The sequence below is a fragment of the Rhyacophila brunnea genome, unplaced genomic scaffold (assembly GCF_057557595.1).
Source record: "Rhyacophila brunnea isolate RB1 unplaced genomic scaffold, BYU_Rbru_1.0 scaffold_11, whole genome shotgun sequence".
In the NCBI taxonomy this organism is placed as follows: Eukaryota; Metazoa; Arthropoda; class Insecta; order Trichoptera; family Rhyacophilidae; genus Rhyacophila; species Rhyacophila brunnea.
In genome coordinates, this window is record NW_028232763.1 from 29,208,991 (window position 1) to 29,224,217 (window position 15,227).

At 35.3% G+C, this 15,227-nt stretch overlaps 1 protein-coding gene across 1 annotated transcript; it reads right to left on the reverse strand.

Annotated features, from left to right (window-relative positions):
• Positions 1-13,513: 13,513 nt before the first annotated feature.
• LOC147078560 (uncharacterized) lies at positions 13,514-14,752 on the reverse strand. The gene has a single exon (XM_085960490.1). It carries the CDS (start codon positions 14,750-14,752, stop codon positions 13,514-13,516), a length of 1,239 nt encoding a protein of 412 aa, XP_085816616.1.
• Between the last annotated feature and the right edge of the window lie 475 nt (positions 14,753-15,227).

A 15,227-nucleotide genomic window follows, 5' to 3' on the forward strand; every position in this document is an offset into this window, starting at 1 on the left:
CTTCTTTTAATGAAGAAGAATTATTTTAAACAATTTCGTTAAAAAGAAGGTCTGGGAAATTTCCAGCTTCTTTGGGGCTACGTAGAAATACTTTAAAGCCTATTTCCTCGGCAAAATACAACGATTTGATGGCACTTCTACCATTTATACCCAGTGAGTGTCACGAATTTTATAAGACGCTGCAAAAAGAAGACCAGACTCCAGATTTCCCCGAGGATGATTGAATTTATTATCAATATTTTTATGTACCTATCATATTTTTTGTGTATAATAATTTTCTGTCTAATTTTTCATACTTAGATACTTACTATCACTATAATCCTAATAAAATTTGAAAATTAATATCTTGTTATCTTTTAATACTGAAAATTATTAATACCACGCAAATCGAATGGTTCTTTCACTTTCTTAAAGGTAGGTATTTTGATTGCAGTAAAAGTTTTTTAGAGAATTCTGCACCATGTAATTTGAATGTGTAAAACTTTTTAGAGGTAAACAGCACTATGTACATTAAACATCATTTATTTTAAGAATCAAATGCATTTTCGTTTAAATTTTCCTTGGATATTTTAGAGAAACACCCCAAGTATCATTAAACCAAAGATCATAACAAATAGTATGAGAAAACCGGTAGTATTCTAACAAAAACTTCACGAAAAAACTTTGATGGCCAGTGGTCAACTGCACCAAGTCGTTTCGGTGTTGTTTCCCTCTAACCACTTATCACTTAGCACAATGGGGTAATGAACACCATATCTTCTTGGTGCTCTATCCCTCGTATATAATACATAACATAGTGTAATATGCCTTTCATTATATTCGTTTCTGGCAGGGTTACGACATAGTTGAGTATATCACTGGAAAGAGCATCGCGAGCTATGTAAAAATATGTAAAAATCTAAATTTTCCCAAAAATCGACATGGTGTAGTTTACCTCCCATGTACAGATATATATATATATATATACATATCGGATGACCTTGATTTATTTTCTAGCATTTTATATATAGACACACAATCATTTGTTAACTATAAATACCTAAATTATCGACTTACCAACATTTGGCAGCAATCCCAAGAAATATCAGTGGCTAAGGGTGAAGGTATGCTCTTAAGATCCGACATAAATAGTGCACACTACACTTTGACAGCCAAACGTGTTCAGTTTCTTTAAACTAAGACTAAAGTGTATAGACAGTGTTTGTTAATTTTTAAAATTCAATTGAACCCTACCTGATTCAAACCATAGTAGATAATAGTCAAAAAATATTTATTTACCTAGAAACTGACAAATTTTATTGTGCACTATCTGTGTTGAATCTTGATAGCCTAACTCCACACCTTGCTACTAATAATATATATATATTATATATATTCATAATATTAATACTTTGAAAATTGCATTTTAATTCTAATGAATTTAAGTTTTGTAATTTGAGTATTTTTTTGGTGAGTGTGAATTTACCATTAATAGAGTGCGCATCAAGTGTCTGAAGATCCCAAAACGCGAAACCCGGATCACAAAAAAGACTCAAATGGAATAGTACAATACTTAAATTCTTACAATACTTAAATTAAAATATAATATAGATTCGTCCGAGTCTTGCGCGGCAACACTATTTATTTTCTAATATGTACCTACCGATGTTTCTGTTGTATTCATAAGTAAGTAATATTAATCGTATGTCGACATTGAATAATTAAAACAGTTCAGTAAAAAGCATGTTATATTATTATCAGCATGCAAATTTGCACGTCGGAATGGTGATGGTTGAACATTCGCAGATGCGCGTTATTCTAGTGCGCAGCAATTATGCAGAGAAAATGTAATCTTTGTTACATGTTGCTATCGTGGACAGATTTAATACAAAAAAATATTGCATCGCTTTCACTCGCTCGGCGTTTTTCCGACTATGTCTAGTTTTCTGTGAAAACAATCGAACTTCGCGATTATGTGATATGTTTATACACCGCTCTACAAATTGGGCCGCCTTAGTTGGCTGCACCATGTTATATAGAATGAATGAGTTACGCACAGGGAATACAAAAATAAAAGAAAATGGGTAGTAGGGTTCCTTCTGTCTAAGAAGGTATAATTCTTGAGTGTGGAAAAAGGTGGAATAAACTTGCACAAGTGTTACTAAATGGGTTATTTTTAACATTATAATATGCATTAAATTATAGTATAGTTACTTTGACTAGCTTATTCTACACTTACTTTATTTTTTCTACATTTAAGTCGTACTGAATTTTGGTTGCATGTAAGTTGTACGTATGCAGTTTATCGTGGGACACTTATTCGTGCGCCGCAGTTCGTGAAACATGAGTTCGTATAACATTTTATCAAATCACGAGTTCTTTGTTGAACATTTATTTTCACCGTGGAACATATTTGTACGTATCTTACAAAATGCGGCGATAGTTTGCAAATAGTACTGTTCTGATTAGATTAACCCTAACCTAACCTAACCCAGTAAAGACATCTCATAAAAATCGCCACATGTTGTAGCACACGTACAAATATACTCCACGGTGAAATGTTCAACAAAGAACTCGACATTTGATTAAATGTTACACGAACTCATGTTTCACCTACTGCGGCGCATGAATAAGTGTCATGCGGTGAACTGTTTACGTACAAACTTCCGGATACGCTGAATTTTTAAGTTTTCTAGTTACATTTTATCATGAAAATCCAGCCCTCTTATATTGCAGCGATGCTGCAAGAACAATCTACGTCTTGCAGGAATAACATGGCAAAATAAATGGCACGAAATCGTGCTCCGACCTCAAGTGTGATGGGGTGAAGTGAGTAAGAAATACAATATTATAAATTCACCGCTTATAAACAAAATTAAACAACCGATAATGATAAATAATTGTGACACTGTTGTAAAGTAAAATTAATGAAATTTTCCGTCTCGTTAATATTATATAAAAAGAGGTCGATATTATTCGTTTAGATTGGCCAATTATATAATTAGTCGTTTTGGAAGTTATCACATTAATTAATAAACGGCCAAACGACCCCTTGCGGAATAACTCTCTAACTAGATTGAAAACTTTAGATTACCAAATTACTCTTCAAAATTTATTAGCCGCATTAAAATTAAAATGGCCGCCGGTAGGGGCCACTCCTTGCATCAAATATTCACGCGCGACTTTTATAATTTTCGACTGCGTATAAATTTATTAGCGTGGTTAAATCCTCTAATTTTATGGTTTTCCTGCTTTTACATTTAATTTAAATATTCAACGGTTAACTCACTTTGTCCGGGTTAACTATGTTCCAGTGGCAAAGGATGGAGGTAGGCTGTTAAAATTCGACATAAATAGTGCACAACACAAACATGGACCCTAAAAATCAAACCGCCCCACACCACACTCGGTCTTAATCAAGCGTATCACGAGAACCTACGTTTGTATGGAAAGCATCAGCAGTTGTTTACTCCCTCGAATGTCTCAGGAGCAGATACCCAAGACTGAGATCGATTTGATTGAGTTTACTGAAAGACTTTATTTAATAAAAAGTACCATGGTAGAGAAAAGCACGGATACTTAAATAAATAAATTTAATGATATATATATATATATATATACATAAGATACAAAAAGCAAAGCTAAAACAATACGGACAAACAAACATTTATCTAAGGACATCTTCAGGACGCCGCATTTTTTTAAATGCAAATAGTGCAGCTTTGTCAGATATACGTATTTGTTTGCATTGAAAATTGAGTTTATTTAAGTTGGATCCTAACAGCCTACTTCCACTCCTCGCCACTGCTATATTCGGTTACGTTTGTTTGTTTTCAGTTACTTTCTACCGACGTAATTCTTCAGATACTTATGTTTAACATCATATTATATTGTATCAAAATCCACTATTTCCATCTGGCTTGGTGAAAAATCGAACGATTACATATTAAAAACCATACCTTCTAATCTAAACACAGTTTTGATTATTCCCGTGAAACTTTATTATATTTTTCATTATTTTTGCTTGTCTAACTGTTTGTTTTCTTCTAATGCAAAAACTATTAAACTGATATTAATGAAACGTGCACTAGTTGTATAACAAATGTAACTTGTGATTGCAATACCGAATGAAGTATCTACCAATAATTATAGATATAAAAATCTTTTTTAAAATATAAATATTTTATAGTAAAAATATCTTAATATGTACATATATGTAAACCTTTAAAAATATGTAAAGGTAAAATGCGGTAGAGATTACAAATTAGATGATTACAAATATCTAGTAGTTGAACTATTACTATGGTTCAACCACTAGACTACTAATATGGTACTTTCTTCATGGAATTCTCTGTCAATAAATTTATATAATGAAGTGTTTTTAGATGTATATGTGCCCCACTGGTAATTCCACCTAATGTTTTATTAGTTTATTGCACCTTCTTCCCGTAAGAAGTAAAACCAAACACAATGTTGCTCACTGTTTCAACATAATTATATGTCTTCATTATTGTATAAGCTACTCTTTGGTAGAAAAACATCAAGCTACAGACAAGTCCAGTAGGAAATCCAATCCCGAGCCAAAATTCTGATCCCGGGATTTCGGGATTACAATTTGACAATCCCGGGATCCCGGGACTGGTCCCGGGATTGGCATTTTGTTCCATTGTTAATATAAAATGTTTATATTTACAAATAACATTGATAAAATCGGTCAAAAATAAATCTAGTATAATTTATACTATTTAAGACATTAATTGTTAATATTGGATACGTTCAATCTTGGAAATACACAAGTTTAATGGAGTAAATAATATTATAATATAAATGATAATGTGAATTTAATATGAGATTGCTGTTTCTGATAGTAAAGACATAATGAATGGATTAGCGAGATTTAAAATAATAAAGCAAATAATCATGACGTACCTACTTATGGCCTTTCCGCATCATAAATCTAATTTTTCGACCATGTCCGATCCTAATAGGATCATATGGGCCTCCACAGAGTAGAGATTTTGTTTTTTTTTTTTTACGAGAAATGGATGTCAGCCACTTGCTCAACCTGCAAAATCTAATTAGTCAGCCAAATATGAAACTGCCGTAAAACGTATGATATCATGGTGGAATTACTTTGTTAAAAGTGCGAAGCATTGTTTTTTTTCAATCTTTCTCATTTTTAAAAATTCATGTGAAAAAATAAAATGAATCGGCAACCTACACATGGGTATAAATCAAACTTCATTCAAACTCAGTTTATTTCTAATATGGTTATTTTTTATTAAAAGTATTTTTTCTGTTTTATTTTCGCTTTTATTTTATTTTCCATAAAAATTGATAAAAAAAATCAATCCCGAAATCCCGGGATTATGTTTATCAATCCCGGGATTCATAGGTATCGAAAATAGCTCGGGATCCCGGGATTCGGGATCCCGGGATTGGAATCCCTAAAGTCCAGTATAGTGTATATTTATTATTCCATCATGAAATATTCGCTACCAGGGCTGAGGTTACTAATGATTATACAAACGAAATATGTAACCTAACAAAAATTACAGTCCTCTTAAATTCAACATGTTAATTAGTACATTTTGTTTCCACTTTCAATACCGAATATATCGGTATTTGCTGATTTTTAAATCCAGTATTTCGGTATTGAAAAATACTGGAATAAAGGTTTTGAAATAACGGTATTGCAATCCCTATAATTATAATATATCCCTATGTAATATGCCATAACCCATCACAGTAAAACAGTACTGTCAAAATGCGTTGAGCAGGCGACATTATGGGTTTCGACCAAGTACAACTGGATTATTATTTTTACCTCAAAAATAGTAATCCAGTTGTAATTATTATACACATGGAACGATAAAGTTGTAAAATTCCATTAACGCCACTGCTCTCAAAAGTTGCAATATTCGTATTGGTTCCTTCATTATAATGTGCCATCTATAAGCAACGCATGACCTGCCTATTTACACAGGACTGTGCCAAACCACTGAATGTAGTGATAGAAAGAATATAATTGTATGTAAAGAAGCGGAGGAAATGGAGGCCGTGATGACATGTCAGCCGGAATATAAAAGTTTCACTGTATTCAAAACTTATTCCTTAACGATTAATGGCTCTTTTATGGCTAGCTATGTAGCAAGCAGGGAAACCTTTACAATAATCATTAGTATAGTTTATCAAGTACTTAACTAAAATAATTATACAAAAGTGCATTCTTGGAAATAGCAGGTTATGTTTTTTTTTCAACATCGCGTTTACTATCTGTTTAAATTGTCACAAACAGGCCAAAGAAGATAAAAGCTCAGAGAAGCAAAAGTCAAGTAGAAAGCTCATTATATCAAAGTTTTCCAGTATTTTATCTTTTATATTTCGTAGAAAGTCATACTACATAAATGCAATATTCTTTCCTGTAATTATAACTGAGTTTACTTGTATATTTTTTTACACATTACAGATTTTATCAAACATGTGAGTTCAATAAAATATTTATTTTTACTCAACGAATAATTCACAAGATTTGAGAGTGTACACTTAACATTTTAAATGTGTACATTTTAACATACATAATTTGAAAATATCTCATGCATATACCCACTTCATTTTAAATAAAGTTTAATACTATATCTATCAGTTGACAATGTCCCAGTGAAGCTGACGAATCCGGTCCTGATTATTATTAAACTATATGGAATTAGTATTACATAATATTATTGTATTTTATTTTAATTAATACAATGTTTTTTTTCAAAATAATTGACTAGTAACCCAATTAAAGAAAAAAGTGAGTTCATTAATTAAATATTAATATAGTATTGTAAACAGTAAGCACTGTTATGAAACACAACCAGCCCGCTACCCACATAAAATATATTTTGATTGCTGTAGATTGTGGACTTGTAGAAATATTTAATGATATTACGAAATAATATGAAATCAAATGACGCCCTTCCACTGTATAGTGGCGGAATCCACTGTCGCGTCCGTATGTTGTGTGTTCGAATGCCGCGTCTAGCAAATGTTTGGACCAATGATTATGGTAGCGAAAATCCTCACCTACCTCCCACCATCATTATTGTGCATCTAGACATGTCGTAAACAATCGTTAATTAGTTTGACCCATAGCGTCATCAAAGAAGTAAATCAATTACGATTTACGCTTCGCCCAATGCCGCGTCTATCTCCGTATTTCATAAACAATCATAAACTCATTCATTACCCACCCATCCGTCACAAGTACAGTGTAACCGTGAGAGTGATAGTGCTAGTTGTATGAGTGCGGAAACACGGAGCCAGCGCAGCACGCCCGCCTTATCAACATCAAAGATTAGTGCTTGGATTGGATCCCTGTAAACCCTCCCCGCATATAAATCGTCCCCTTCCTACAGTCCACTAAAAAGCCTCGCCGATACTGTTTTTCTATAATATAACATTTATTTGTCGTAAATCCGCATAAAAATGAAATAAAACAAAATAAATTATTTAGTAATGTAGGTAATCAACATAATCTAATAGCTGACCGCTAATCATAGCCCCCATATCCTGAAGCGGGCCCCTATGGTAGGATTTTTAGCGGCCCCCTACCTATCGCTAAGGATAGTGGCTGTATGACGCTCTACAGTGGCGTTTTCGTGTACGCGGTAAAATTAATGTGTATATTTAGTGGTTTTTTTTTGTATATTTTAATACATCCATTTGAATTATGCAGTTGTCGAATATCGATACACAATTAGAAATTGTATTGTACAACCACATAATATTTAATAATAACATCATTAAATAGCGCCTTTTTGACTATTAGGGCAAATTTGTAATGTGTGTTTATCTCACTTATCTGGTCGACTCGCCACGCCAGGCCCCTCCTGAGCCCGGGTCCCCAAGGTAGAGCCCTGTCAGCCCCCCTTTGTGGGGGCCATGCCGCTAATACAATGTCCCGTTACGCAGACAAAACCGGTTGTTAATCTACATTAACTTATGGCGATTGTGTGCTTTATATTAAATATTACTTAATCTCGTGTTAAAGCTTTCTAAAATAGTATAGTACCTCGCTGACATTATGAGATGATAAAATTAAAGTATTCCTAAACTCAAGAGAAGAACAATGGTACATATTATATGTCAAAGTATTTCGTGATTTAATAGTTTCCGTAGTTGGTACGTTGTCAATAAAATGATGATTGCCCTGCTTTCCGACAAGAATAATAATTCATAGTTAATGCCAGAAAATATATTAAGGGGGGACATGCTCAGCGTAGGTCAAAATGGAGCTTTTGTTCTATCTTCAAAGCATGATCCTGGACATACCTTAAACGTTGTAGATAATCTATTTATGAAGCCTTATTATCCTTTATATTTATTTTAAATATTTGATGACTGCATAAAGTATTTTTATTACATAAAATAGTATTCTTTTAAACCTCTCGCTCTAACCTAACCTAACCTAACCGATTTTTTTAACGGTATATGTTCAAACACGCGCGTTAACATCATTTGCTCCCTACTTCAATTATAGTTTGTAAATTTATGGCTACGGCCGTATGTTGTAGCTTAACCACTGGGGAATGCCAAAAGAAATGGCGTATTTCAAAAAAACACTACCTTATTCTTAGGTCAATAATTATTATAAAGCAATCATTATTCGTAGGATGTGTATCACACTTAAATTTTCAAAGACATAGCTTATAATGAGTATCTTTAGAATTATCTTCAAATGTGTTAATATTGCCCATTTTTTGAATAATAACATGCCTAACTCTTGTCAAATTTGGGATCACAGAGATTATCAATATAATTTTTTATCGTAAATATTTCACTATAATAATGTCGACATAAATTATACCAATGGTTTTATAAATGCGTTTAAAAAATAATAAATGTAAAAATATTTAACACCACTGCACATGCATGTGCTGAAATATGACTATATTCTAAAACATTAGAGCGAGAGGTTTAAAAGAATACTATTTTATGTAATAAAAATACTTTATGCAGTCATTAAATGTTTAAAATAAATATAAAAGATAATAAGGCTTCAGAATTATATAAATAGATTATCTATAACGTTTAAGGTATGTCCAGGATCATGCTTTAAAGATAGAACAAAAGCTCAATTTTGACCTACGCTGAGCATATCCCCCCTTAAAGAAAATATCTTAAAACATCTTATATTTCAAACAAAATCCTATTAGATAATATACTTACAACAAATTCTGGTTTTGAAGAAGCTGTGTTAGCTATAAACTCATGAAATGTTTCCTACACCACGATTCGTTTTTTCTTTCCTTATAGCAACAACAAAAGAACGGAAAACGAATAACCTACAAGTGGCTTCTGTAATAACCGAACTAATCCAAATCACTTACTTCCGTGTCAGTTGTTTTTTTTTTTTATTAAAGCTGTAAAAATTGCTGAACACCCAGCATAAGGTTTTCATTTCAGTAAAAAAGCTCCTAGAGTAAGCTCTCTGGGAGCTTAAATGTGCCAGCTACTCGATAGCGAGCTTAGTATGCAGCTGTCATCTGTAACGTTTATCTTGCTCGGCACTAGAAAGCTGAGACAGGTCGACTTGTTTTTTGTCCCTACTCATTTGAATTTGTAGTTTATACAGAGCCGATCCAAAGCAGAGTGTTGTCCGCATTGAATTTCAATCTCGTTCACTTATTAGTCTCTGGTGCTTCTTTGTAATTTTATCTGTTTGCGTGGATACAATAAAACACTGAAATAATTATTAAATCTATCTATGTATCTGCAATCAATACTTTACAATATTTTTAATATATATTTTCCTCGAAATTTAATACTCGTATTCATATTCCCATAAAAATGTTTTCATTTCTCTATTTAGTAAAATATGCTTTTCACCAATGGCTAGAAATATTATATAAGTAAATAGTATTGTATTTCTCTGGTTGGAAAATATATATATACTAGCTGACCCGGCAAACGTTGTTCTGCCATCTAAATTATTTCTAGTAAATATTTTGGTTGTTAAATAAAAAATAACGAATGTATTGTAAGTGTGTGGGGATGAGATCTATGATAGAAAGAGGAATGGAGCACTGTAGACGATGACCGCCGATAACATATTCATTGTTTGATCTCTTAAAAGTTAAATGTAAAGTGAAAAAAAAATATAAATTTTTTATCCTAAAGTAGGAAAATGAAATAAAGAAAATCAATATTAATTTTGAAGAGCAATTGAGTGTACAATATTTTTTGTCAGTCCGTCTTTAGCCAACACGAATAAGCTCGATGGTTTGCCCACGCGAGAACATGCCACGTAGAATTGTCCGTGTGAAAAACATGGTGTGCCCAGATCTAAGCCGCAAACAGACATCGTTTGGCCTTGCGACTTATTGATTGTCATTGTGAATGCCAATCTAATAGGAAATTGAATGCGTTTGAATTCAATTGGCACGTCTGTAAGAATCATTGGAATTTGTGGCAGCAAAACATTTTCGGCTCGGAATTTGCCATTCAAAATGGTGGCTTCGATAATGTTTTTCATCAATTTTTTAATGACCAATCACGTGCCATTGCACAGCCGTGGTGGGTTCAAATTCCGAAGTAAAATAACCGGAGATCCAACTTTCAGTCGTAGAAGGTGTGTTGACATGCCTGGTAAATCCAGTGAGTTCAAAAACTCTGTTGGATAATTTACAGCTTCGTTGACATCGCAAACTGTATCGATCGATTTGTATGATACCAAATCGCCTGGCAACGACTGCTGTATCTTGAAGTTTAAATCGTCAACGTCCACATTTTTTGCTGCCAAAATGGCTCTTTCTGCTAGCCACGCATGATTTATGTATTGTGTGCGTACATCGGGAAATATGCGGTCAATGAGAGCATTTTGCGAATCAACGATTCTACAGAAATTAGTGGGCAATTTTATGCATCCAGTATTTTCAAAGACAGCAACTTTTCCATCGCCGATATCTAACAATTGGTTCGATAATATGTCAGCAGATGGATCTTGTAACATTTGCACGCGCATGTTTATTTTTAGCTGGACTTTTTCAACATTACGCCACAGTGGCGATGATTTCAAGCAAGCGTTGATCTCATCAGCGTACGTTGAACGTAGAATGATGGGAAGTGTTTGTCTGAAATCACCTGAAAGGAGTAACAGAGTGCCGCCGAATAGTTTGTCGTTGTTTTTTTATATCTTTGAGTGTTCTGTTCAACGCCTCAAGAGAATGTTTGTGTGCCATAGTGCATTCATCCCAGATGATAATTTTGCATTGTTTCAGCACTGTGGCCATGGACGATTGTTTTTTTATGTTGCACATTGCGTCTGGGTTATTATGAATATTCAGTGGCAGCTTAAATGCTGAATGAGCTGTTCTGCCTCCATCCAATAAAGTTGCTGCAATGCCAGATGATGCAACAGCCAATGCAATGCCATTATTTGATCGTATTTTGGCGAGAATTAGCGAAATGAGAAATGTTTTGCCAGTTCCACCTGGTGCATCCAAAAAAAAGAATCCACCTTGTCCCGCCAAAACTGCCAGCATAATGCGGTCGTAAATGTTTTTTTGTTCATGAGTCAGTAGTGGGACATTGCGAGTAACAATCGCTGCCATTTCTGCAGTATCGTACTGCAGTTCAAGATTCATTTCGGTGTCCATTAAATCAGAAGTACTTCGATTTGGCGAACTCATACCGAAATGACTGAGTGGTAAATTGGCAATGACAACGCAAAGATCCTCGATAGTAATCAATGCTTCATTGTACATAGCGTCACTGAATGTAATCGTTAGATCGTTGCACCGTGTACGAATTTGATGCAATATATCGTCAGTCATTGAATCTTTGTGCTTATCCCACAACGTGTCTGCTCGTCCCGGGAAACATGTAGTCAACACTATAGCGAATAGTAGACGAATTTGTGTTGCTGTACAGCCCAATGCTGCTTAAGCAAGCATATCGTCCCAGTGATTGTCGTTTTCGAGCAAGCCGAGTGCAAGGCATGCATCTTTATATGTTGGATACTGTTGCCCATTCACTTTGCGTATATCTTGAAATGATAATGAGCCGGTGACATTAACCAACAACAGTCGCAGATAGAAACACTCAATCTGCCTTGGATTGACTGTATATACTTGGCCCAAAGTGTTTGATTTGAATAGGCCAGGGCACGCAACAATTGGTGTGCCTTGCTTGCGGGGCATCCATTTTTTTGTTTGATTCCATGTGAAATAGCGAGGTACTTTGGAATAGAGTAATGTTCGTGCAAAGGCACCGAAAGTATCCGCACGATTACACAATTCGAAAAATTCGGTGAGTGTAGTTTTTGGTGGATTTATGGCACGCTCAATTGCTGTCTCGTTGGTGAAAAATACGCGCTGGCCGTTTTCAAGATGGACGGCTAAATGTATAACTGCTGGGTCCCGTTCATGAATTGGGAAACCAAAGATACGCCAGACAGCTTCATTGGAGCTGATGTACCGGCTAATTTGGTAGCGCATTATTTCGTCGTTGTCATTCAATCGAGGAGCATTCACATCGGTATTTTGAATTTGAAATACAGCCATATCGCTGCCTTTATTCACATACTTGCAAATGTATTTGATGCTCTTCACCGAACTGCAGAACTCAACATTAATATGAGCATTGAATGTTTTGCTCAGCAGAGGCGAATATGGTACCACCCAACGATTGTCAATGTCAATGTCTGCGTTGTTGATATTTAGCGTAAATGATTGTCCACCATTATCAGTATTTCTTCGACGATATATTGGATATCCGTCGACATTTGTGATCGTGTCGTTGGTGAAATGTTTAGGAAAACGCTTTGTACATTTTCCATCTGCCATGCAAGGCGATAAACGATTCAGATCACCGCATGGGCCATGAATCATGTTTGTGGTAACAATATCGAACAGTAGTTGATCAGTAGACGGATCTATAATTTCCGCGGAAATTACACTATCGATTTCTTCAGGGCGTATTTTGTCGACTAACCAAATCAAAATGTGTGCATGAGGTAATCCTCGCTTTTGCCATTCTACCGAATACATCCAGCAACGTGTGGGACCGAATACGTGTAATTTTGTAATGAAGCTCATTAAAGACTTCAATTTTTGTTTGAACACACGTGCTGTAATATCATGACGATGTATTGCATTTTGGCCTGGCAATAGCAAAGATGTAATCTCCTGCCACTTTGGATTACATGTAAACGTTATAAATAAACACGGTCGTCCGTACTCGCGCACGAAAGTCATAGCATCCTGTATGTATTCTTGGATATGACGTGGACTGCCTACGTAGGATGATGGTAGAATAATAGAGTTACCAATTTCGGTGGTGTCGGCGTCGCTCATGATAGCGTCTCGCAAGTGAATGTATTCTTCCGCACGCAACTTCTGTTGATTGTGCCGTAGGAATTGCAGTCGTTCGCTCTCTACCTTCGCGTACATGTCGACCATGAATTGTTGGCACAGCTCACGACATCGCAGAATGACGTTTTCCTGACCACGTCGAATCATCATACGATATGCATAAAAATCCATCGAGCTCACTTTCTTGTTTGTATCGGCTCCTGTAACAACATATTCAAAAATATTAATTCATTCATAAATATTAATTCAAAATGAATAATGATGTTTATAATGAATGAATTACCTTTGGCGGGATCTCGTTGTTTAATGTTTATGCAATATCCATCTTGTCCCTTCCAGAAAATTGGCGGATATTGGAGAGCGTCGTATGAACGGTGTGTGTCAGCGATGAACTTCAGATTATTGTTTCTTCTTCGAATCACGATTTCTCGCGGCGATGTGCTGTCGCCAACCATGATTCCAGCAACGTCGTCAACAACAGGCGCATTGAATCGACGCACGTGCTCTCCAGCTGGTGTTTTATCAGGATTGATGACAATAGCGTGGTTGTCACTTTGCAATTCGTGCATATATGATTTGAAGAATTTCAATAATTCGTTGTGCTCATTCAATAGGGTGTCCAGTTCGCCGAAGATGCGCCTAGCATTAGGCGAATTGAGGTTATTGTAGCCGCAACGTGCATCCACGCGATTGATGTCCTCACCGCCCATGAAGTAAATTTGTAAAAATTTATGTGGTTCGTTTGGCATTGGCAGCAATGAGCCTACTTTGTGGTACACTTGGCCTTTGATTTTGAACGTTGAATGAAATTGTTGACCATTTGCCGCAGTATTGTGAACTATTTCTGTAGCTCTGAACGAAGTCATTTGGAAGCATGAATTGAATGTGCGAATAGATTTCAGGAACAGATTTGAATCTGGATCCGTGCCGATGAGCAAGCCGTTCAATGGTTCTGGTGGTGTCTCAATTTCTGGTAGTTGCACTTTTCCTGATGCGCAACACATCCCGGCTGACTCATGTTTGAATTTGAGCGCATGACAATGGGGACATTCTTTGTCCATAGCACCAATCAGCACTTTTGGATGAGCGGAATATTCAATATCTGACTCGTATTTGAATGCAAGACGAAGGAATGAAGCGGATAATGCTCGATGTACTTGTTGGCGTTGTCGGTCATTTGCTCTGCGTGTGTTAACTGCAAACCGGCGCGCTTGTCTCCGTTCCAATTGTTGTTGTTGATTTCGTTCAGCTCGTGCCTCTTGTGATTGAGATTCACGCAATCGCGACATGCTCACACACACATTTTCGTTATCTTGTTGGATTTGTTCGTCTGTGATTTCTGCTCTAATGTTTCGCATGTTTGTTGCTTTATTCGTTTGACGGCTCAAATAGGCCCCCTTGCGTTTTGCTGGCATTGTACACTGTAACACAACACACACACACAAATAGATAAATTAAAATAAATTGTACAACATTTTGCACACACTGCCTTGTGATATGCCGAATGAAATGTCAAAATAACGCGACGCTTCTCGTGAATTCTTCTCGGACGTAGCGCCATCTGTCATTCAACAACATAAATAATTTCGTTCTGTTTGAAATACGAACGACGGTTCATTTGTTCATACAAAAATACTAAAATCGCGATTAAAAAATGGGAGGGTGGAAGTAGGAGGGTGAAAATTTTGAGTTATAGGTATTTTTTGATGCCAAATAAAAAAAAATACAAAAAAAAAATTGTCAAAAAAATAAAAGAAATTTTTTTCTGGATAGAGATGCTCAAATCACCTAGCGGTATGAAATATACTTGTTGACCTATTCTTTTACTTAACAAATATACATAAAAAAAATCATAAAAATTGGTTGAGCTTTAAAGAAATTTTTTTCTGG

Excerpts from the sequence above, each read along its gene's own strand:
- LOC147078560 (XM_085960490.1), bottom strand. The coding sequence starts at position 14,752 with ATGCCAGCAAAACGCAAGGGGGCCTATTTGAGCCGTCAAACGAATAAA.